This window comes from Pristiophorus japonicus, chromosome 20 (assembly GCF_044704955.1).
Source record: "Pristiophorus japonicus isolate sPriJap1 chromosome 20, sPriJap1.hap1, whole genome shotgun sequence".
In the NCBI taxonomy this organism is placed as follows: Eukaryota; Metazoa; Chordata; class Chondrichthyes; family Pristiophoridae; genus Pristiophorus; species Pristiophorus japonicus.
Genome location: NC_091996.1, coordinates 5,321,483 through 5,336,542, shown reverse-complemented (window position 1 = coordinate 5,336,542; position 15,060 = coordinate 5,321,483). Strand labels below are relative to the sequence as shown.

The 15,060-nt window shown below is 49.2% G+C and overlaps 1 protein-coding gene across 1 annotated transcript in view; it reads left to right on the top strand.

Moving 5' to 3' along the window:
* The window catches only part of pkn3 (protein kinase N3), a 53,896-nt gene that overhangs the window by 22,751 nt on the left and 16,085 nt on the right, over window positions 1-15,060 (top strand). Inside the window, exons 12-17 of the mRNA XM_070863681.1 lie at window positions 17-203; window positions 4,160-4,271; window positions 4,866-4,951; window positions 6,485-6,551; window positions 10,490-10,581; window positions 14,830-15,006. Coding sequence (XP_070719782.1) covers window positions 17-203; window positions 4,160-4,271; window positions 4,866-4,951; window positions 6,485-6,551; window positions 10,490-10,581; window positions 14,830-15,006 — 721 coding nt within the window. The remainder of the gene's footprint in view (window positions 1-16; window positions 204-4,159; window positions 4,272-4,865; window positions 4,952-6,484; window positions 6,552-10,489; window positions 10,582-14,829; window positions 15,007-15,060) is intronic.

The window sequence follows — 15,060 nt, the reverse complement described above, 5'->3', positions numbered from 1 at the left end:
TCTTATCTTTTCACAGGAAGAAACTTCTTGAGAGCATCACAGATGAATATCAATATTGCCACTTGGGGACGTCTAATGATGAGCATGCTGCCTCCTTGTAGCACCATGGCAACAATGAGTCCGCCATTGCCTCAGGCCGATAGCAGTTTCACTTTCCAATCTGATGCACCGTGCAATTCCAGCTCAGAATCGCCAGAGCCAAGGCAAGTTGCGTGATGTGAAGCTTTGCTGTTCCTTTTGTATTTACAAATAGAAACCTCTTGCGATCCATTAGTTTAAATGGGTTGGTCGGACTCCCGACCAGGCAGTCATAAGTTTGACTCCTAGATCTTGTCAGCCCAAGTGTTTTGACCACAGTGTCAGCTGTGGCTCAGTGGGTAGCACACTCTCCTCTGAGTTAGAAGGTTGTGGGTTCAAGTCCCATTCCAGGGACTTGAGCTCAAAAAATCTAGGCTGACACTCCAGCGCAGTGCTGAGGGAATGCTGCACCGTCGGAGGTGCCATCTTTTTGGATGAGACGTTAAACCAAGGTCCCGTCTGCAAGCTCAAGTGGACGTAAAAGATCCTATGGCACTATTTTGAAGAAGAGCAAGGGAGTTATCCCGGTGTCCTGGACAATATTTATATCTCAATCAACATCACAAAAACAGATTATCTAGCCATTATCACATTGCTGTGTGCACATTGGCTGCCGCGTTTCCCACATTACAACAGTGACTACACTCCAAAAGTACTTCATTGGTGGTTGTGAAAGGCGCTATATAAATGCAAGTCTTTATTTCTTAAATGAGCCTGAGCACTTTTGGGCTGCTGTAGAGACTGGGCAGACCGCAACTTTGGTATTCTGAAAGGATTAGATCAAATCACCAGAAGGGCCTACATCCAAACCTAATTTGTGATCTGATGTGGCAGGGCTGGGGAAAAAAGAACCAATATATTACAATGCTCCATACAACATGCGCTTTTAGCGGCCGCGCAGCTATCTGACAGTTCGGCGCGGCTGGCTCACCGGCTATTGAATGGAAAAAAACGCACGTGTGGAAATTTGAACGGGCCGCACAGCCCATTTAAAGGGGCTGCACACCCCAAAAAATTAAAGGGAACATGCTTTTCTAAGTTTGAGTAACCTAGGTGAAGGGATGGCACCCATACTGCAGGACACCACCACGGTTGATCAAAGTGGAAGAGAATCATCATCATAGGCATTCCCTCGAAATTGACTTGCTTCCACTCTAAAAGTGAGTTCTCAGGTGACTGTACAGTCCAATATGGGAATTAGTCTCTCTCTGTCCCACCTGTAACAGTCGTTGAAGGAAAGGGTGGGTGGGGAGTCTGGTTTGCCTCGCGTTCCTTCCGCTGCCTGCGCTTGTTTTCTGCATGCTCTCGGCGACGAGACTCGAAGTGCTCAGCGCCCTCCCGGATGCTCTTCCTTCACTTAGGGGGTCTTTGGCCAGGGATTCCCAGGTGTGGGTGGGGTTTTTGCACTTTATCAAGGAGGCTTTGAGGGTGTCGTTGAAATGTTTCCTCTGCCCACCTGCCATGTAGAAGTTCCGAGTAGAGCACTTACTCTAGTCTTGTGTTGGGCATATGGACAATGTGGCCCGCCCAGCAGAGCTGGTCGAGCGTGGTCAGTGCTTCGATGCTGGGGATGTTGACCTGATCGAGAACACTGATGTTAGTGCGTCTATCCTCCCAGGAGATTGATGGGATAGCAGCTCCCTCGGGAGCTCTCCCCAAATAAACATTCCTCTGGCCATCTGCTTCCATCCTTCACCTCTCTCTCCTTCAATCCCTGGCACTAACAGTGGGTGCACGTTGACCGCCCGCCCCCCCCCAAGTATTTTCCTACCTCTAAAATCCATGCTGCAAGGGTCCACTGCCCATTCCCCATCCCCCAATCAAGACTTAACCTTCCAGATCGACCTCCCTCCAACTGGACTCTTGCTTCTTGCTCCCCACTGGCCGACTTAGCCGCTCCAATCAATCCCCGGTGATTTCCATGGCGGTGAGCCTCCGACCAGCTCCAACCACAGATTTGGGCCCTACCTTCACTCTTCGCCCTCGCGCACGAGCACCCCCACCCCCCACACCCCCCGCCCCCCCCCCCCCAATTCGGGCCTTCCTCCCACTGGTGACATTCTGGAAGAGAATAAAGAAGTAATGGTTATCATAGAATCGTAAAGTTTTACAGCACGGAAGGAGGCAATTTCGGCCCATCGTGTCCGCGCTGGCCGACAAAGAGCTAACCAGCCTAATCCCACTTTCCTGCTCTTGGTCCGTATCCTTGTAGGTTATGGCACTTCAGGTGCACACCATGTACTTTTTAAATGTGGTGAGGGTTTCTGCCTCTACCACCCTTTCAGGCAGTGAGTTCCAGGCCCCCACCACCCTCTGGGTGAAAAAATGTCCCCTCAAATCCCCTCTTAACCTCCTACCAATTACTCTAAATCTATGCTCTCTGATTGTTGACCCCTTTGCTAAGGGAAATATGTCCTTCCTATCCACTCTTAACTAGGTCCCTCATAATTTTATACACCTCAATAAGGTCTCCCCTCAGCCTCCTCTGTTCCAAAGAAAACAAACCTGGCCCAGGTTAAGTGGCTCCAACCTTGGATTTTAAAATTCTGTAGCAGGAAGGGAATACTGAGGAAGGCAAGAGCTCCACAGTTTGTGGTCTCTGAATTGTGCCAATGTTTACAGGATTTGTGGAGTTGTCCATAGCCTATTCTATACTGACCTTGCAAATATAGAAGGAAACCTGATTACAAGAACCCTCCAGGGAAGATAATTCTCTCTTTTTGCCACCATGTTCTAGCTGCTGTAAAGATACTTTTGAATCATTAGTTTATTATTACCAGTCTTGTCACTGGTTTTGTTCTTGCTAGTCGCCACCAAATATTTTTAATAAACAGGGCGGTCTGTACTACTGACTTCACCCAAACTGAATCCTTCCTGGGATTGTTGGGCAGGGGGCACGATCCAGTCAGGTGAGGATAGGAAATGTGTGCTTTTGTTGCCTCTTTGAGATGCAACAACAATAACAACTTTTATTTATAAACCGCCTTTAACATAGTAAAAGATCCCAAGGCACTTCACAGGAGATTAGGAAAAGGGGAGGTGCAACGAGACCTGGGTGTCATGGTACATCAGTCATTGAAGGTTGGCATGCAGGTACAGCAGGCGGTTAAGAAAGCAAATGGCATGTTGGCCTTCATAGCGAGGGGATTTGAGTACAGGGGCAGGGAAGTGTTACTACAGTTGTATATGGCCTTGGTGAGGCCACACCTGGAGTATTGTGTACTGTTTTGGTCTCCTAACTTGAGGAAGGACATTCTTGCTATTGAGGGAGTGCAGCGAAGGTTCACCAGACTGATTCCCGGGATGGCGGGACTGACATATCAAGAAAGACTGGATCAACTGGGATTGTATTCACTGGAGTTCAGAAGAATGAGAGGGGATCTCATAGAAACGTTTAAAATTCTGACGGGTTTAGACAGGTTAGATGCAGGAAGAATGTTCCCAATGTTGGGGAAGTCCAGAACCAGGGGTCACAGTCTAAGGATAAGGGGTAAGCCATTTAGGACCGAGATGAGGAGAAACTTCTTCACCCAGAAGGGTAAATCTCCAAGTTGATAAATTCTCTTCCTGTTGTGAACTGAGCAATAACAACCAGCTAGGTCCCAGTTTGACACCTTTTACTGCTGAGCCAACTGACCTCTTGGCAGATGTCAGGATGCCAACGTTCACCAAAGTGTCCCCTGGGCCAGAAAGGGAAAAATTCAGCCAGGTACACACACCTGATGGTAAACGACTACCCTCTGCTGAAAAGTGCACGTATGGACATTTTGTGATGACAGATCACACACTGCTGTGATACCTGACGAAAGTAATAATCCAGCATCTCTCAGGAACGGTGAGACACTGGAACTCATTGCCATTCAATTAAATGAATATAATCATGAATAAATGAATGAAGAAACTATAACTAGCTAAGATGGAAAAATTCAAACACAGGTAATGAATTATATTTGTAGTTTCTAAAACAAGTGCCCTAGATCCCAAAATCTTCTCAGCAATACTAGACACAGATGATCTTCCATGGGTGAGATCTTGGTCTTTTATTCTCATTATTTAATTGGTTTTGTGTGTGTATATATAGGGACTTCGCACCTATCAACCTAAACTTCAGTCCAGAGCCTCCTTCCAAGCCACCTCGGCTTTTTATAAATTGCATCTCCGAGGAAAGGATACTTTCACCTGCTGACAGTCAGGTAAGAAATGCTGGTTATAGGAGAAGGGGCACAGTGGAGGGAGAGAGTAATAATAATGGTGTAATTGATTTGTTAAATAAGAAAAATGGTGGTTTCCAACTTTTTTTTTAAAAAAGGGGGGAAAAACTGCCTACTAAATGGGAATATGTCTGATGTACGCATTTTGAGATAAACATGGCGATTTAAGTGCAGCTACATTATTAACTTGCTAGAATCCAGGTGGATGTTGAGGAGCAGTGAATTTTCCTGATATCCTGGCCAATATTCCTCAATTAAAAATAGACTAACTGGTCACTTCATTTAGTTGCTGGATGAAAACTGGCTACTGAGCTGGGCTGTGTAGGTGACTGCACTTCAAAGTACTTCATTATTTGTGAAGTACTTTGGGATGTTTCTGGGAGGTAAAGTGCTTATAACTACCTGTACTTTATTTCTTTAGAACTGGTTGCTTAATATTTTAATGTTGCTTAACCGCAACATGGTTGTATGAAGGTGGAATGTAAGTCCATAATCTTGTAAGAAAATATCTTGTTCACTTTTTTCTCCCTATTGCAATTTTGCTGCTTCAGATTTTTCGGTTGTTCTGTTTTGTAGACTGCAATCAGAACTGGTATGGAGGTGATAACTCAACAGACTTACCAAACCCCAGAAATACCAAATCAGGCTTGGGTTACACCAAGGTAAGGGCTGACCATTATCAATGTTTTCTATGTCAAAGAATGTAAAGAACATAAGAAATAAGAGGAGTAGGCTGTTTGGCCCTTCGAGCCTGCTCCGCCGTTCAGTATAAGATCATAGCTGATCATATACCTCAATTCCACTTTCCCACACTATCCCCATATTGTTTCCAAAGATCTAATGGTCTCTGTCTTGAATATACTCAATGATTGAGCATCCACAGCTCTCTGGGGTGGAGAATCCCAAGATTCACAACTGTTTGAGTGAAGAAATTTCTCCTCATCTCAGTCCTAAATGGCCAACTCCTTATTCTGAGACTGTGACCCCCTAGTTCGAGACTCCCAAGCCAGGGGAAACATCCTCCCAACATCTACCCTGCCAAGCCCCTTAAGAATTGTATACGTTTCAATGAGATTACCCCTCATTCTTCTAGTCTACTCCATCTCACCTCATAGGACAATGCCCCCATCCCAGGAATCACTCTAGTGAACCTTCGGTGCACTCCTTCTATGGCAAGTATATCCTTCCTTGGATAAGGAGACCAAAACTGTACACAGTGCTCCAGTTGTGGTCTCACCAAAGTTCCACATAGTTGCAGTAAGACTTCTTTCCACTTGTACTCCAGACTTTAGCCTTTATTACAAAAGGATTGAACAGGTAGACAGCTTAAGTGGATGAAGTTAAAAGAAGTTGCGCTCTATTTCCTATTTTCCCTTAGCAGAGGGATCAACAACCAGGGTGCATAGATTTAAAGTAACTGGTAGGAGGTTTAGAGGAGAGTTGAGGGGTATTTCTTAACCCAGAGGGTGGTGAGGGTCTGGAACTCACTTCCTAAAAGGGTGGTAGAGACAGATGGGCTGAAATGGCCTCCTTCCATGCTGTAAATGTCTGATTTCAGCACTGGAAGTGGGATTTCATTAGCTTGGATCTTGATCTTATTTATTCCCAAAATGGACCTTCATTTGGTCAATTTTACATCATACTTTTTATTGAGCAGATGCTGGATTTCTCCTTTACTTTGTTGGTAACAACTTCAAACTCCAGCCTTTTTTTGTCAGTATTGAATTTTCCTCTCCAAATTCCCAGCCCTTTTTATTCCCTGAAAGCTGTGGATTCTGTGGATGTGTGCAGCCCTTCACTATCTTGTCCAAGTGACCATTCTTCATGTATGAGCCTAGACAGTCAGTGCTTTCAGGCTGTTTCACTTTGCTGGAGGAAGAAACAGAGGCTAATCAGTCCCTCATCAGAACCACTGCAGTGTTAACCTCCCCCCCCCCCCCCCCCCCCCACATCATCTCTTCAGATGTTAACATGAGAACATAAGAAATAGGAGCAGGAGTAGGCCACATGGTCCCTCGAGCCTGCTCCATCATTCAATAAGATCATGGCTGATCTGGTCTTGGGCTCAGCTCCACTTTTCTGCACTGGCTTCTTGTGCATTTCCAGCAGTTTCTGTCAAAACTAGTTAGTAACTTTTAGCAGCTAAGTATTATTGCAGTCCTCACTAAAATAAATATTCCAATATCTCCTTGCAGAAAGCAGACCCTGCATATTGAAGATTTCTACTGTGTTGCCTTGTTGGGACGGGGTCACTTTGGAAAGGTATGAATTGGGTGTTTTGGCCATATTTCTGAAAGGCTAGTCTTGCTGCTTTCTGTCTCTTTAAATAGGAGTTACTGCTGGCTATAGATAGTCCACAGTTTTTTGTGTGTGTGTGGTGTGTGACACTAGGAGGAGGTGGGGGGGTGGGGTGGATAGGAGAGAGACACTGGGAGGAGTTGCGGGGGGAAGAGAGAGACACTGGGAGGAGGTGGGGGGGAAGAGAGAGACAGTGGGGGGAGGGGGAAGAGAGAGACAGTGGGGGAGGGGGAAGAGAGAGACAGTGGGGGGAGGGGGAAGAGAGACACGGAGGAGTGGTGGGGGGGGGGGGAAGAGACACTGGGAGGAGTGGTTGGGGGGGGGGGGAAGAGACACTGGAAGGAGTGGTTGGGGGGTGGGGGAAGAGACACTGGGGAGTGGGGGGGGGAAGGAAGAGGAGACACTGGAAGGAGTGGTTGGGGGGGGAGAGACACTGGGAGGAGTGGGGGGGGGGAAGAGACACTGGGGAGTGGGGGGGGAGAAGAGACACTGGGAGGAGTGGGGGGGGGGAAGAGACACTGGGAGGAGTGGAGGGGGGGGGAAGAGACACTGGGAGGAGGGGGGAAAGAGACACTGGGAGGAGTGGGGGGGGAAGAGACACTGGGAGGAGTGGTTGGGGGGGGGAAGAGACACTGGAAGGAGTGGTTGGGGGGGGGGGGAAGAGACACTGGAAGGAGTGGTTGGGGGTGGGGGGAGGAAGAGACACTGGAAGGAATGGTTGGGGGGGGGGGGAGAAGACACGGAGGAGTGGGGGGGGGGGGAAGAGACACTGGGAGGAGTGGGGGGGGGAAGAGACACTGGGAGGAGTGGGGGGGGGGGGAAGAGACACTGGGAGGAGTGGGGGGGGGGGGGGGGGAAAGAGAGAGACACTGGGAGGAGTGCGGGGGGCGGGGAGAGAGACACTGGGAGGAATGCGGGGGGCGGGGAGAGAGACACTGGGAGGAGTGCGGGGGGCGGGGAGAAAGACACTGGGAGGAGTGCGGGGGTGGGGGGAAGAGAGAGACACGGGGGGGGGGGGGGAGGAGGAAAGAGAGAGAGACGCGGTGGGGGGAAGGAGAGACGCGGGGGGGGGGAAGGGAGAAGGGAGAGACGCGGGGGGGGGGGAAGGGAGAGACGCGGGGGAAGGGAGAGACGCGGGGGGGGGAAGGGAGAGACGCGCGGGGGGGGGGGGAGGGAGAGACGCGCGGGGGGGGAAGGGAGAGACGCGGGGGGGGAAGGGAGAGACGCGCGGGGGGCGGGGGGGGGAAGGGAGAGGCGCGGGGGGGAGGGGAGAGACGCGGGGGGGGGGAGGGGAGAGACGCGGGGGGGGAGGGGAGAGACGCGGGGGGGGAGGGGAGAGACGCGGGGAGGGGAGGGGAGAGACGCGGGGAGGGGGAGGGGAGAGACGCGGGGAGGGGAGGGGAGAGACGCGGGGAGGGGGAGGGGAGAGACGCGGGAGGGGGAGGGGAGAGACGCGGGAGGGGGAGGGGAGAGACGCGGGAGGGGAGAGACGCGGGAGGGGGAGGGGAGAGACGCGGGAGGGGGAGGGGAGAGACGCGGGAGGGGGAGGGGAGAGACGCGGGAGGGGGAGGGGAGAGACGCGGGAGGGGGAGGGGAGAGACGCGGGAGGGGGAGGGGAGAGACGCGGGAGGGGGAGGGGAGAGACGCGGGAGGGGGAGGGGAGAGACGCGGGAGGGGGAGGGGAGAGACGGGGGAGGGGGAGGGGAGAGACGGGGGAGGGGGAGGGGAGAGACGGGGGAGGGGGAGGGGAGAGACGGGGGAGGGGGAGGGGGAGAGACGGGGGAGGGGGAGGGGAGAGACGGGGGAGGGGGAGGGGAGAGACGCGCGGGGGGGGAGGGGAGAGACGCGGGGGGAGGGGGAGGGGGGGGCGGGGAAAGAGACAGACAGACACACTGGGAGGAGGGGGGGGAGTGAAGAGATACACGGTGGGGGCGGGCGGAGTGAGACACGAGGAGGGGGGGGGAAGAGAGACGCTGGGAGGGGGGGGAAAAGAGGCACGGAGGAGGAGTGGGGGGGAAAGAGAGACACTGGGAGGATGGGGGTCGAAGAGAGAGTCATGGGGGAGGAGAAAGATTCACTGGGAGGTGGTGGGGGGGGGAAGAGAGAGACACACTGGGAAGAGGGGTGTGAGAGAGAGACACTGGGAAGAGGGGTGAGAGAGAGAGACACTTGGCCGGGGCGGGGGGGATTGGGGGGGTGGAGAGAGGGAACTTGGGGAAGACATATCACATTCTTCCAACCCCAGAAGTCACAACAATCACTCTTCACTTCATACTCAATAGCTATCAATCTCTGACCCACATGCAATGTCCCAACTATGGTGGGGTGGGGGGGTGCGGGAGGTAAGATCATGCGCTTGTGCTGAGTTAAGAAACTTTGGCTGGGGGGGAGGGAGGTAACTTGGGCTCTGGGTGAGGGGGGAATGCACTTGGGCTGGGTGGCGGGGGGGAGGTATGCACTTGAGCTGGTTGGGGGGGTGGGATATGCACTTGAGCTGGTTGGGGGGGTGGAATTAACGGGCTGGGGAGGGGAGGCATGCACGGGCTGGGGGGGGGGGAGGCATGCACGGGCTGAGGGGGGCGGGGTGGCATGCGCTTGGGCTGGGGGTGTCAGGGACTTTGGCTGGGGGAAGGGTGGCATGCACTTAGGCTGGGGTCAGAGCCTTGGGAGGCTTTTGTTCTATCCTCTCTGACTGCTTGCAGGGGAGTTCTGAAGAAACAATGGCTCGAATTACACTTTGCAAAGTCACTCAGATCTGGGTGTTTCCAATTACACATTTCAGAGAAACTTCTGGGGTGTGGCTTATCCTCCAAGGGGACCAATCAGGTCATGTGATAATAGTGACAATCAGCCAGAAACAGTGCAAATAAGCGTGTCCATAAGTTTACAGGCTTTGAGACTTGAAGGATTTTCCAACCAGCAAATATCTTTAGTATTTGACATTGTTTTTAAAGTATCTGACACTATGGCGAGAAGTGTCTTTCTAAAAGCCAGGCAAGCTGACTGCTTATTGTTTAGACTCTGGAAGAAACAGCTTTCACTTGACCTATTAACCACCTTTTGTCTAGGTACCTCCTGTTTTCCAAACTCAAGAATACACATTACTTTAAAAAAAAAAATGCATTTTAAAAGTACCTCTCTTTCTCCCCCCTCCCCTCAAATCTTTTCTTGTGCAAAAATAGTCCCCCACAAAAAATGTGACTGGCAACAATCACATTAGACATAAAGGACATTGCCAAGGAATATTGGTGCAGGAGAAGCGCTTCATCTACTGTTCATCTGAGTAGTAGTTTGTAGCCTGAGCCACATTCTAAAAGTTTTCATTCTTTCACTATCCAAAGTTGGGCGAAGCACTTGTTGGTGCTTGGCATAGATCCAGTAAGTTGAAACAGTGATCAGGATTCCTTGTTCAACTTCTGGGCTCGCTACATTTATCTAACTATATTAGGCAAGTTAAGACGCTTGTAGGTCGCAGTGGGCTGTGGCGCTGAATCTAAGGAAAATATCTTGTGTAAAAACCCATCCTAAAGCAGAGTCTATATGGCAGATAAAAGTGTAGTCAGTATGCACTAGAAATAACAAACATGAGTTTGTATAACAATGTTTATTTTGGGCTCCCCTCTATTGGTTAAGCAAGTTTACCTAGTGAGCATCTGAGTCAGATGTACCAGGAGGACCCGTTTTGATGCCTGGTCTGTGTTGAGTTAGTTGGTGCGTGTGTGCGTACACGACGGTGTATGGGTGCGTGCGAGTGCAGGTGTGTACATGTGATGTGATAGGGGATGGAAACATGTCTGTTGGCACCCTGGGTTCCCCTTGCATACCTCACTTGTATGGGGACCTCACTTTCGGAAACCCTTGGGTTGCAGTACTTCTGTTTTAACTAATTTGCTCTATCCTAGGTGCTGCTAGCAGAACACAAGTCGACTAAGAAAATGTTTGCTATTAAAGCCTTGACGAAAGGAAATGTAGTTTTTCGAGATGAAGTGGACAGGTGGGTGTTTGCAACCTGTGCAACAGTTTTTTTTTTTTTTTCCTCGCTGAATTTTCTCCATTGCCCATCTTTTCTGAGGATGTTGACTGCTTGGTGCCACAGACATCAGGTGTCCTCCAGTGTCCATTATTCATTCTCACAGATTGACTCTAGTCTGTGCTTACTGCTGAAATGTGAAAATATGTCAATGTTGGAGTCAGGCTTGACAAGCTATTTGACTGCAGGGAGCATCACGATCAAGCTTGACCCTGCTGCATGGGCACTTTTCGGCAGTGGGCAAGACAAATCCAGGCTGATTTTTTTTTTTTGTGCTCAAATCCCTGGAGTGGGACTTGAACCTGCAACCTTCTGTCTCTGAGGCGAGAATGCGACCCACTGAGCCACAGCTGACACAGGAAGAAAGGTGGTGGATGGAGGGAGGGTGGGCCTCTGAGGGTTATTTGATCACCTTTCACTGTCCAGCAGTAATGTATTGTTGAGACTCGGCCTTTCAGGTTTTCCCTTGGCCTCATGGCTCTGGGAGCTGCTTGACAAGGGGCAGTATCAGAAGAAAGTAAGAGGGCAGATAGACTATCTCTTGCCATGCTTGTGCTAATCTCTGTAAATAACCATTAAAGGCTGTATCAGAGTGAGCTAGTTTCTGATTTAGTGGTGGTGGCGGGGGGGGGGGGGTGATTTTGTTCCCATTCACTGCTGCTGCAAAAAGTCACAAAGGGAGAGACTAAGTGAAGAGAACATCGAAGTTTCAAACTATATGTGGAAGGGGTGGGAAATGCTTTAGTCTTAAAGAGCAACATTTTATATACCGTATATACTCGCGTATCATGCGACTTTTGAAGACCTAAATTGTAACCTAAATTTGGGGGGTCGCATGATACGCGAGATACAAAATTTGCGGGTGTGAAGTGCTGGCCAAGATTAGGCTGTTAGGCTGTTAAGCAGACCGTATCCACGCTGAATCTCGGCAGGTATCTCCTGGGCTGGATTGCAGCCTCTATTGTCACTTGTACTGTATCTTTGCTGTGGTCTAGAGATCGCCACCCACAACTCCCTCTGAAGTTTGCTGCATTATTAGAGGCTCCATCTATCTCAGCCCATGCTTCTTTTACCCGCAAACACATTAGAGGCTGTGGCTGAACGACGCTAGTCAAGCCAGCTGGAATGATTGCTATATCGGTGTTCGATTCGCCAACAGCTTTCACAACAGAATCCACTCGATGTTTCATGATTCGGTTGTTAAGGTCTGTATTCGATTGTTGTTATGTGTTAGGGTACTTGTTACGTGTTGGGTACTTGTTAAACTTGTTTGAAAGCCTAGCCTAGTGGCATCTGGTATCTCAAAAAAGTGACTCGCATGATACATGAGATATGATAAAATCATGTTTTGGGGACGAAAATTTAGGGGTCGCATGATACGTGAGATCGTAGGATACGCGAGTATATACGGTATGTAAATAAATTCCCTCTGGAAGTTCATGTAGACACACTTCTTTCCACCCTGCTAGTGATCTCTTCAAAAACAATTGTAGCTAGGTTAGTCAGGCATTTCCTATCCCTATAAATATTGTCCATGATTGGGTGACTGCATTCTTGGGTTTTCGCTTGTGTTTTTATTGCATTCTGTGATCCCTGTGCTGACTGAATAAGTCAAATTACACAGGATTGCATAGGATATATGGCACAGAAACAGGCCATGCCAGCATTTATGCTTGAGCCTTCTGTCTTTCCTCATCTATCAGCATAACCCTCTATTTCCTTCTCCCTCATGCTTGTCTAGCCTCCCCTTAAATGCATCTATACTATTTGCTTCAACCACTTCCTGTGGCAGCGAGTTCCACATTCTCACCACTCTCTGGGTAAAGAGGTTTCTTCTGAATTCACTATTGTGACTATCTAATAAAGGCCTCGAGTTATGCTCTTCCCTACAAATGGAAACATTCTCTATCAAAACCTTTCAGAATTTTAAAGACCTCTATTAGGTGAAGAGAAAAGAGACTTAACCTGTTCATCTTTTCCTGATGGGTATACCCATGTATTTCTGGTATCATCCTTGTAAATTTTCTGCACCCTTTCCAGTGCCTCTATCCTTTTTATAATATGGTGACCAGAATTGTACACAGTACTTCAAGAGTGGTCTAACCAAGGTTTAGCATAACTTTGCTACTTTTCAATTCTCATCATAGGCAGTCCCTTGTATTGATGACTTGCTTCCATGCCAAAAAGGGATGAGTTCACAGATGTTTCAAATGAAAGACCTAATATTTCAGGTCCCAAACTACATGTTGAAGGGTGGAAGATGCCTGTGTGTGGATTTTTTTTAACATGCCCACCAGTCACCACACAGGCTTGACCAAGCTAGGTTTTGGTCCAGTGGCAAGGATTAACCAAGATGACTGGAGACCAGCTCTGCTGCACAGGCCTAGCGCGCACACATATTGCAGTATGGGCTGGCCTGTGCTGCCCCATGGCCCTCGCCTCTTCTGGGCCCTGAACTCTCTCCTTTCCTGGGCCCTGATCACGTCAATCCTCGATCACTCGCCGTTCCTGCGTCTCAACTTTGCCGTTCCTGCTGTAGCTGCCCACGCTCCAATCAGTGACCTGGACCTTGGTGATATCCAATCCAGTCACCCTCTTCACAGCCTTCGCCCTCCTGAACGGCTCGCGCTGTACCTTGAAGTGATGCGCTCTACACTGTTCCTTTGAAGGCCCCGACCTGCTGACGGTCCTTGCAGGTCGGGGCTGCTGTGCTGAATGCCAGGTCAGGCTCCACGCTGCTCCTTTGACCCTAGTGCTTGGTTCGCTTTTTTAATGACCGCCTTAACCTGTCTCGCTACTTTGTGATTTGTGTATTTGTACTCCGAGATCCCTTTGCTCCTCTACCCCACCTAGACTCTCACCCTCCAAGTAATAAATGATCTCCTTATTCTTCCGAACAAATGTAATAGAGTACAGGTGGAGCATCCGGAAACCTCGGGACCGAGGCTGTTCTGGATTTTGGGTATTTCCAGATTTCGGATCGTCTTTCCGATTGTCCTGAATCCGGAAACACCTGGGCCGAGATTTGGGTATTTCCGGATTTCGGAATGTCTTAAGGCGGGGGCTGGCGGCAGTGGCACAAGGTGGGGTGAGGTCGGCGATGGCCCGAGGCAGGGAGACCGGCGGTGGAGTGGGGTTGGGGGTGGCGGCGGGTCCAGATTTCAAAACATTTTCTAGATTCTGGACAACCCCGCCATGGATCGACCCAGTGTCCGGATTTCGGGCGCTCAACCTGTACCTCGCATTTATCTGTGTTGAAATTAATTTGCCAATTATATGCCCATTCTGCAAGTTTATTAATGTCCTCCTGTAATTTGTTGCAGTCCTCCTCAGTATTGACATTCCTCCCCCCCCCCCCCCCCCCCCACCCCGTGTTTTTGGATGTGATCCACAAATTTAGAAATTATGCTTTTGATATTTACATGTGATTGCAGGATTTTTACCAGTGTTTTAAGGCAGATTCTGTGATTATGGTCATTTTTCTTTAAAATCGTGGAAATTTATGGCACAGAAGGAGGCCATTTGGCCCATTTGTGTCTATGCCGGCCGAAAAAGAGCTATCCAGCCTAATCCCACTTTCCAGCTCTTGGTCTGTAGCCCTATACGTTACGGCACTTTGAGTGCATATCCAAGTACTTTTTAAATGTGGTGAAAGTTTCTGCCTCTACCACCCTTTCAGGCAGTGAGTTCCAGACCCCCACAACCCGCTGGGTGAAACAATGTCTCCTCCTTCCTCTCTTTAATCCTTCTACCACTTACTTTAAATCTATGCTCCCTGGTTATTGACTTCTCTAAGGGAAATAGATCCTTCCTATCGAGGCTCCTTCATAATTTTATACACCTCAATTAAATCTCCCCTCAGCCGCCTCCGTTCCAAAGAAAACAACCCCAGCCTATCTAATCTTTCCTCATAGCTAAAATTCACCAGTCCAGGCAACAACTTCGTAAATCTCCTCTGTACCCTCTCTAGTGCAATCACATTGTTCCTGTAATGTGGTGACCAGAACTGTACACAGTAATCTAGCTGTGGCCGAACTGGTGTTTTATACAGTTCAAGCATAACCTTCATTCTCTTGTCATTTCTTAATTAGACTAATTGAATTAAAATGTTAGTTGCTCTGCAGAAATATGCATATGTATATAAATGAAGATTGCTGAACTGAACTCACCAGCCCTACTATATTTTTAAGTGTTACTGCCTTCTATTTTTAGCCTAATGTGTGAGAAGCGAATCTTTGAGACAGCAAGCTCTGCACAGCACCCTTTCCTTGTGAATCTCTTTGCCTGCTTTCAAACCCCGAATCATGTTTGCTTTGTGATGGAGTATGCACCTGGAGGAGACCTAATGATGCACATTCGTTCCAATGTCTTCTCGGAACCCCAAGCTCGGTAAGTGGTCCATGAGAATTTGGAACCTGATTCCATGTATTGCATTGTGATGTG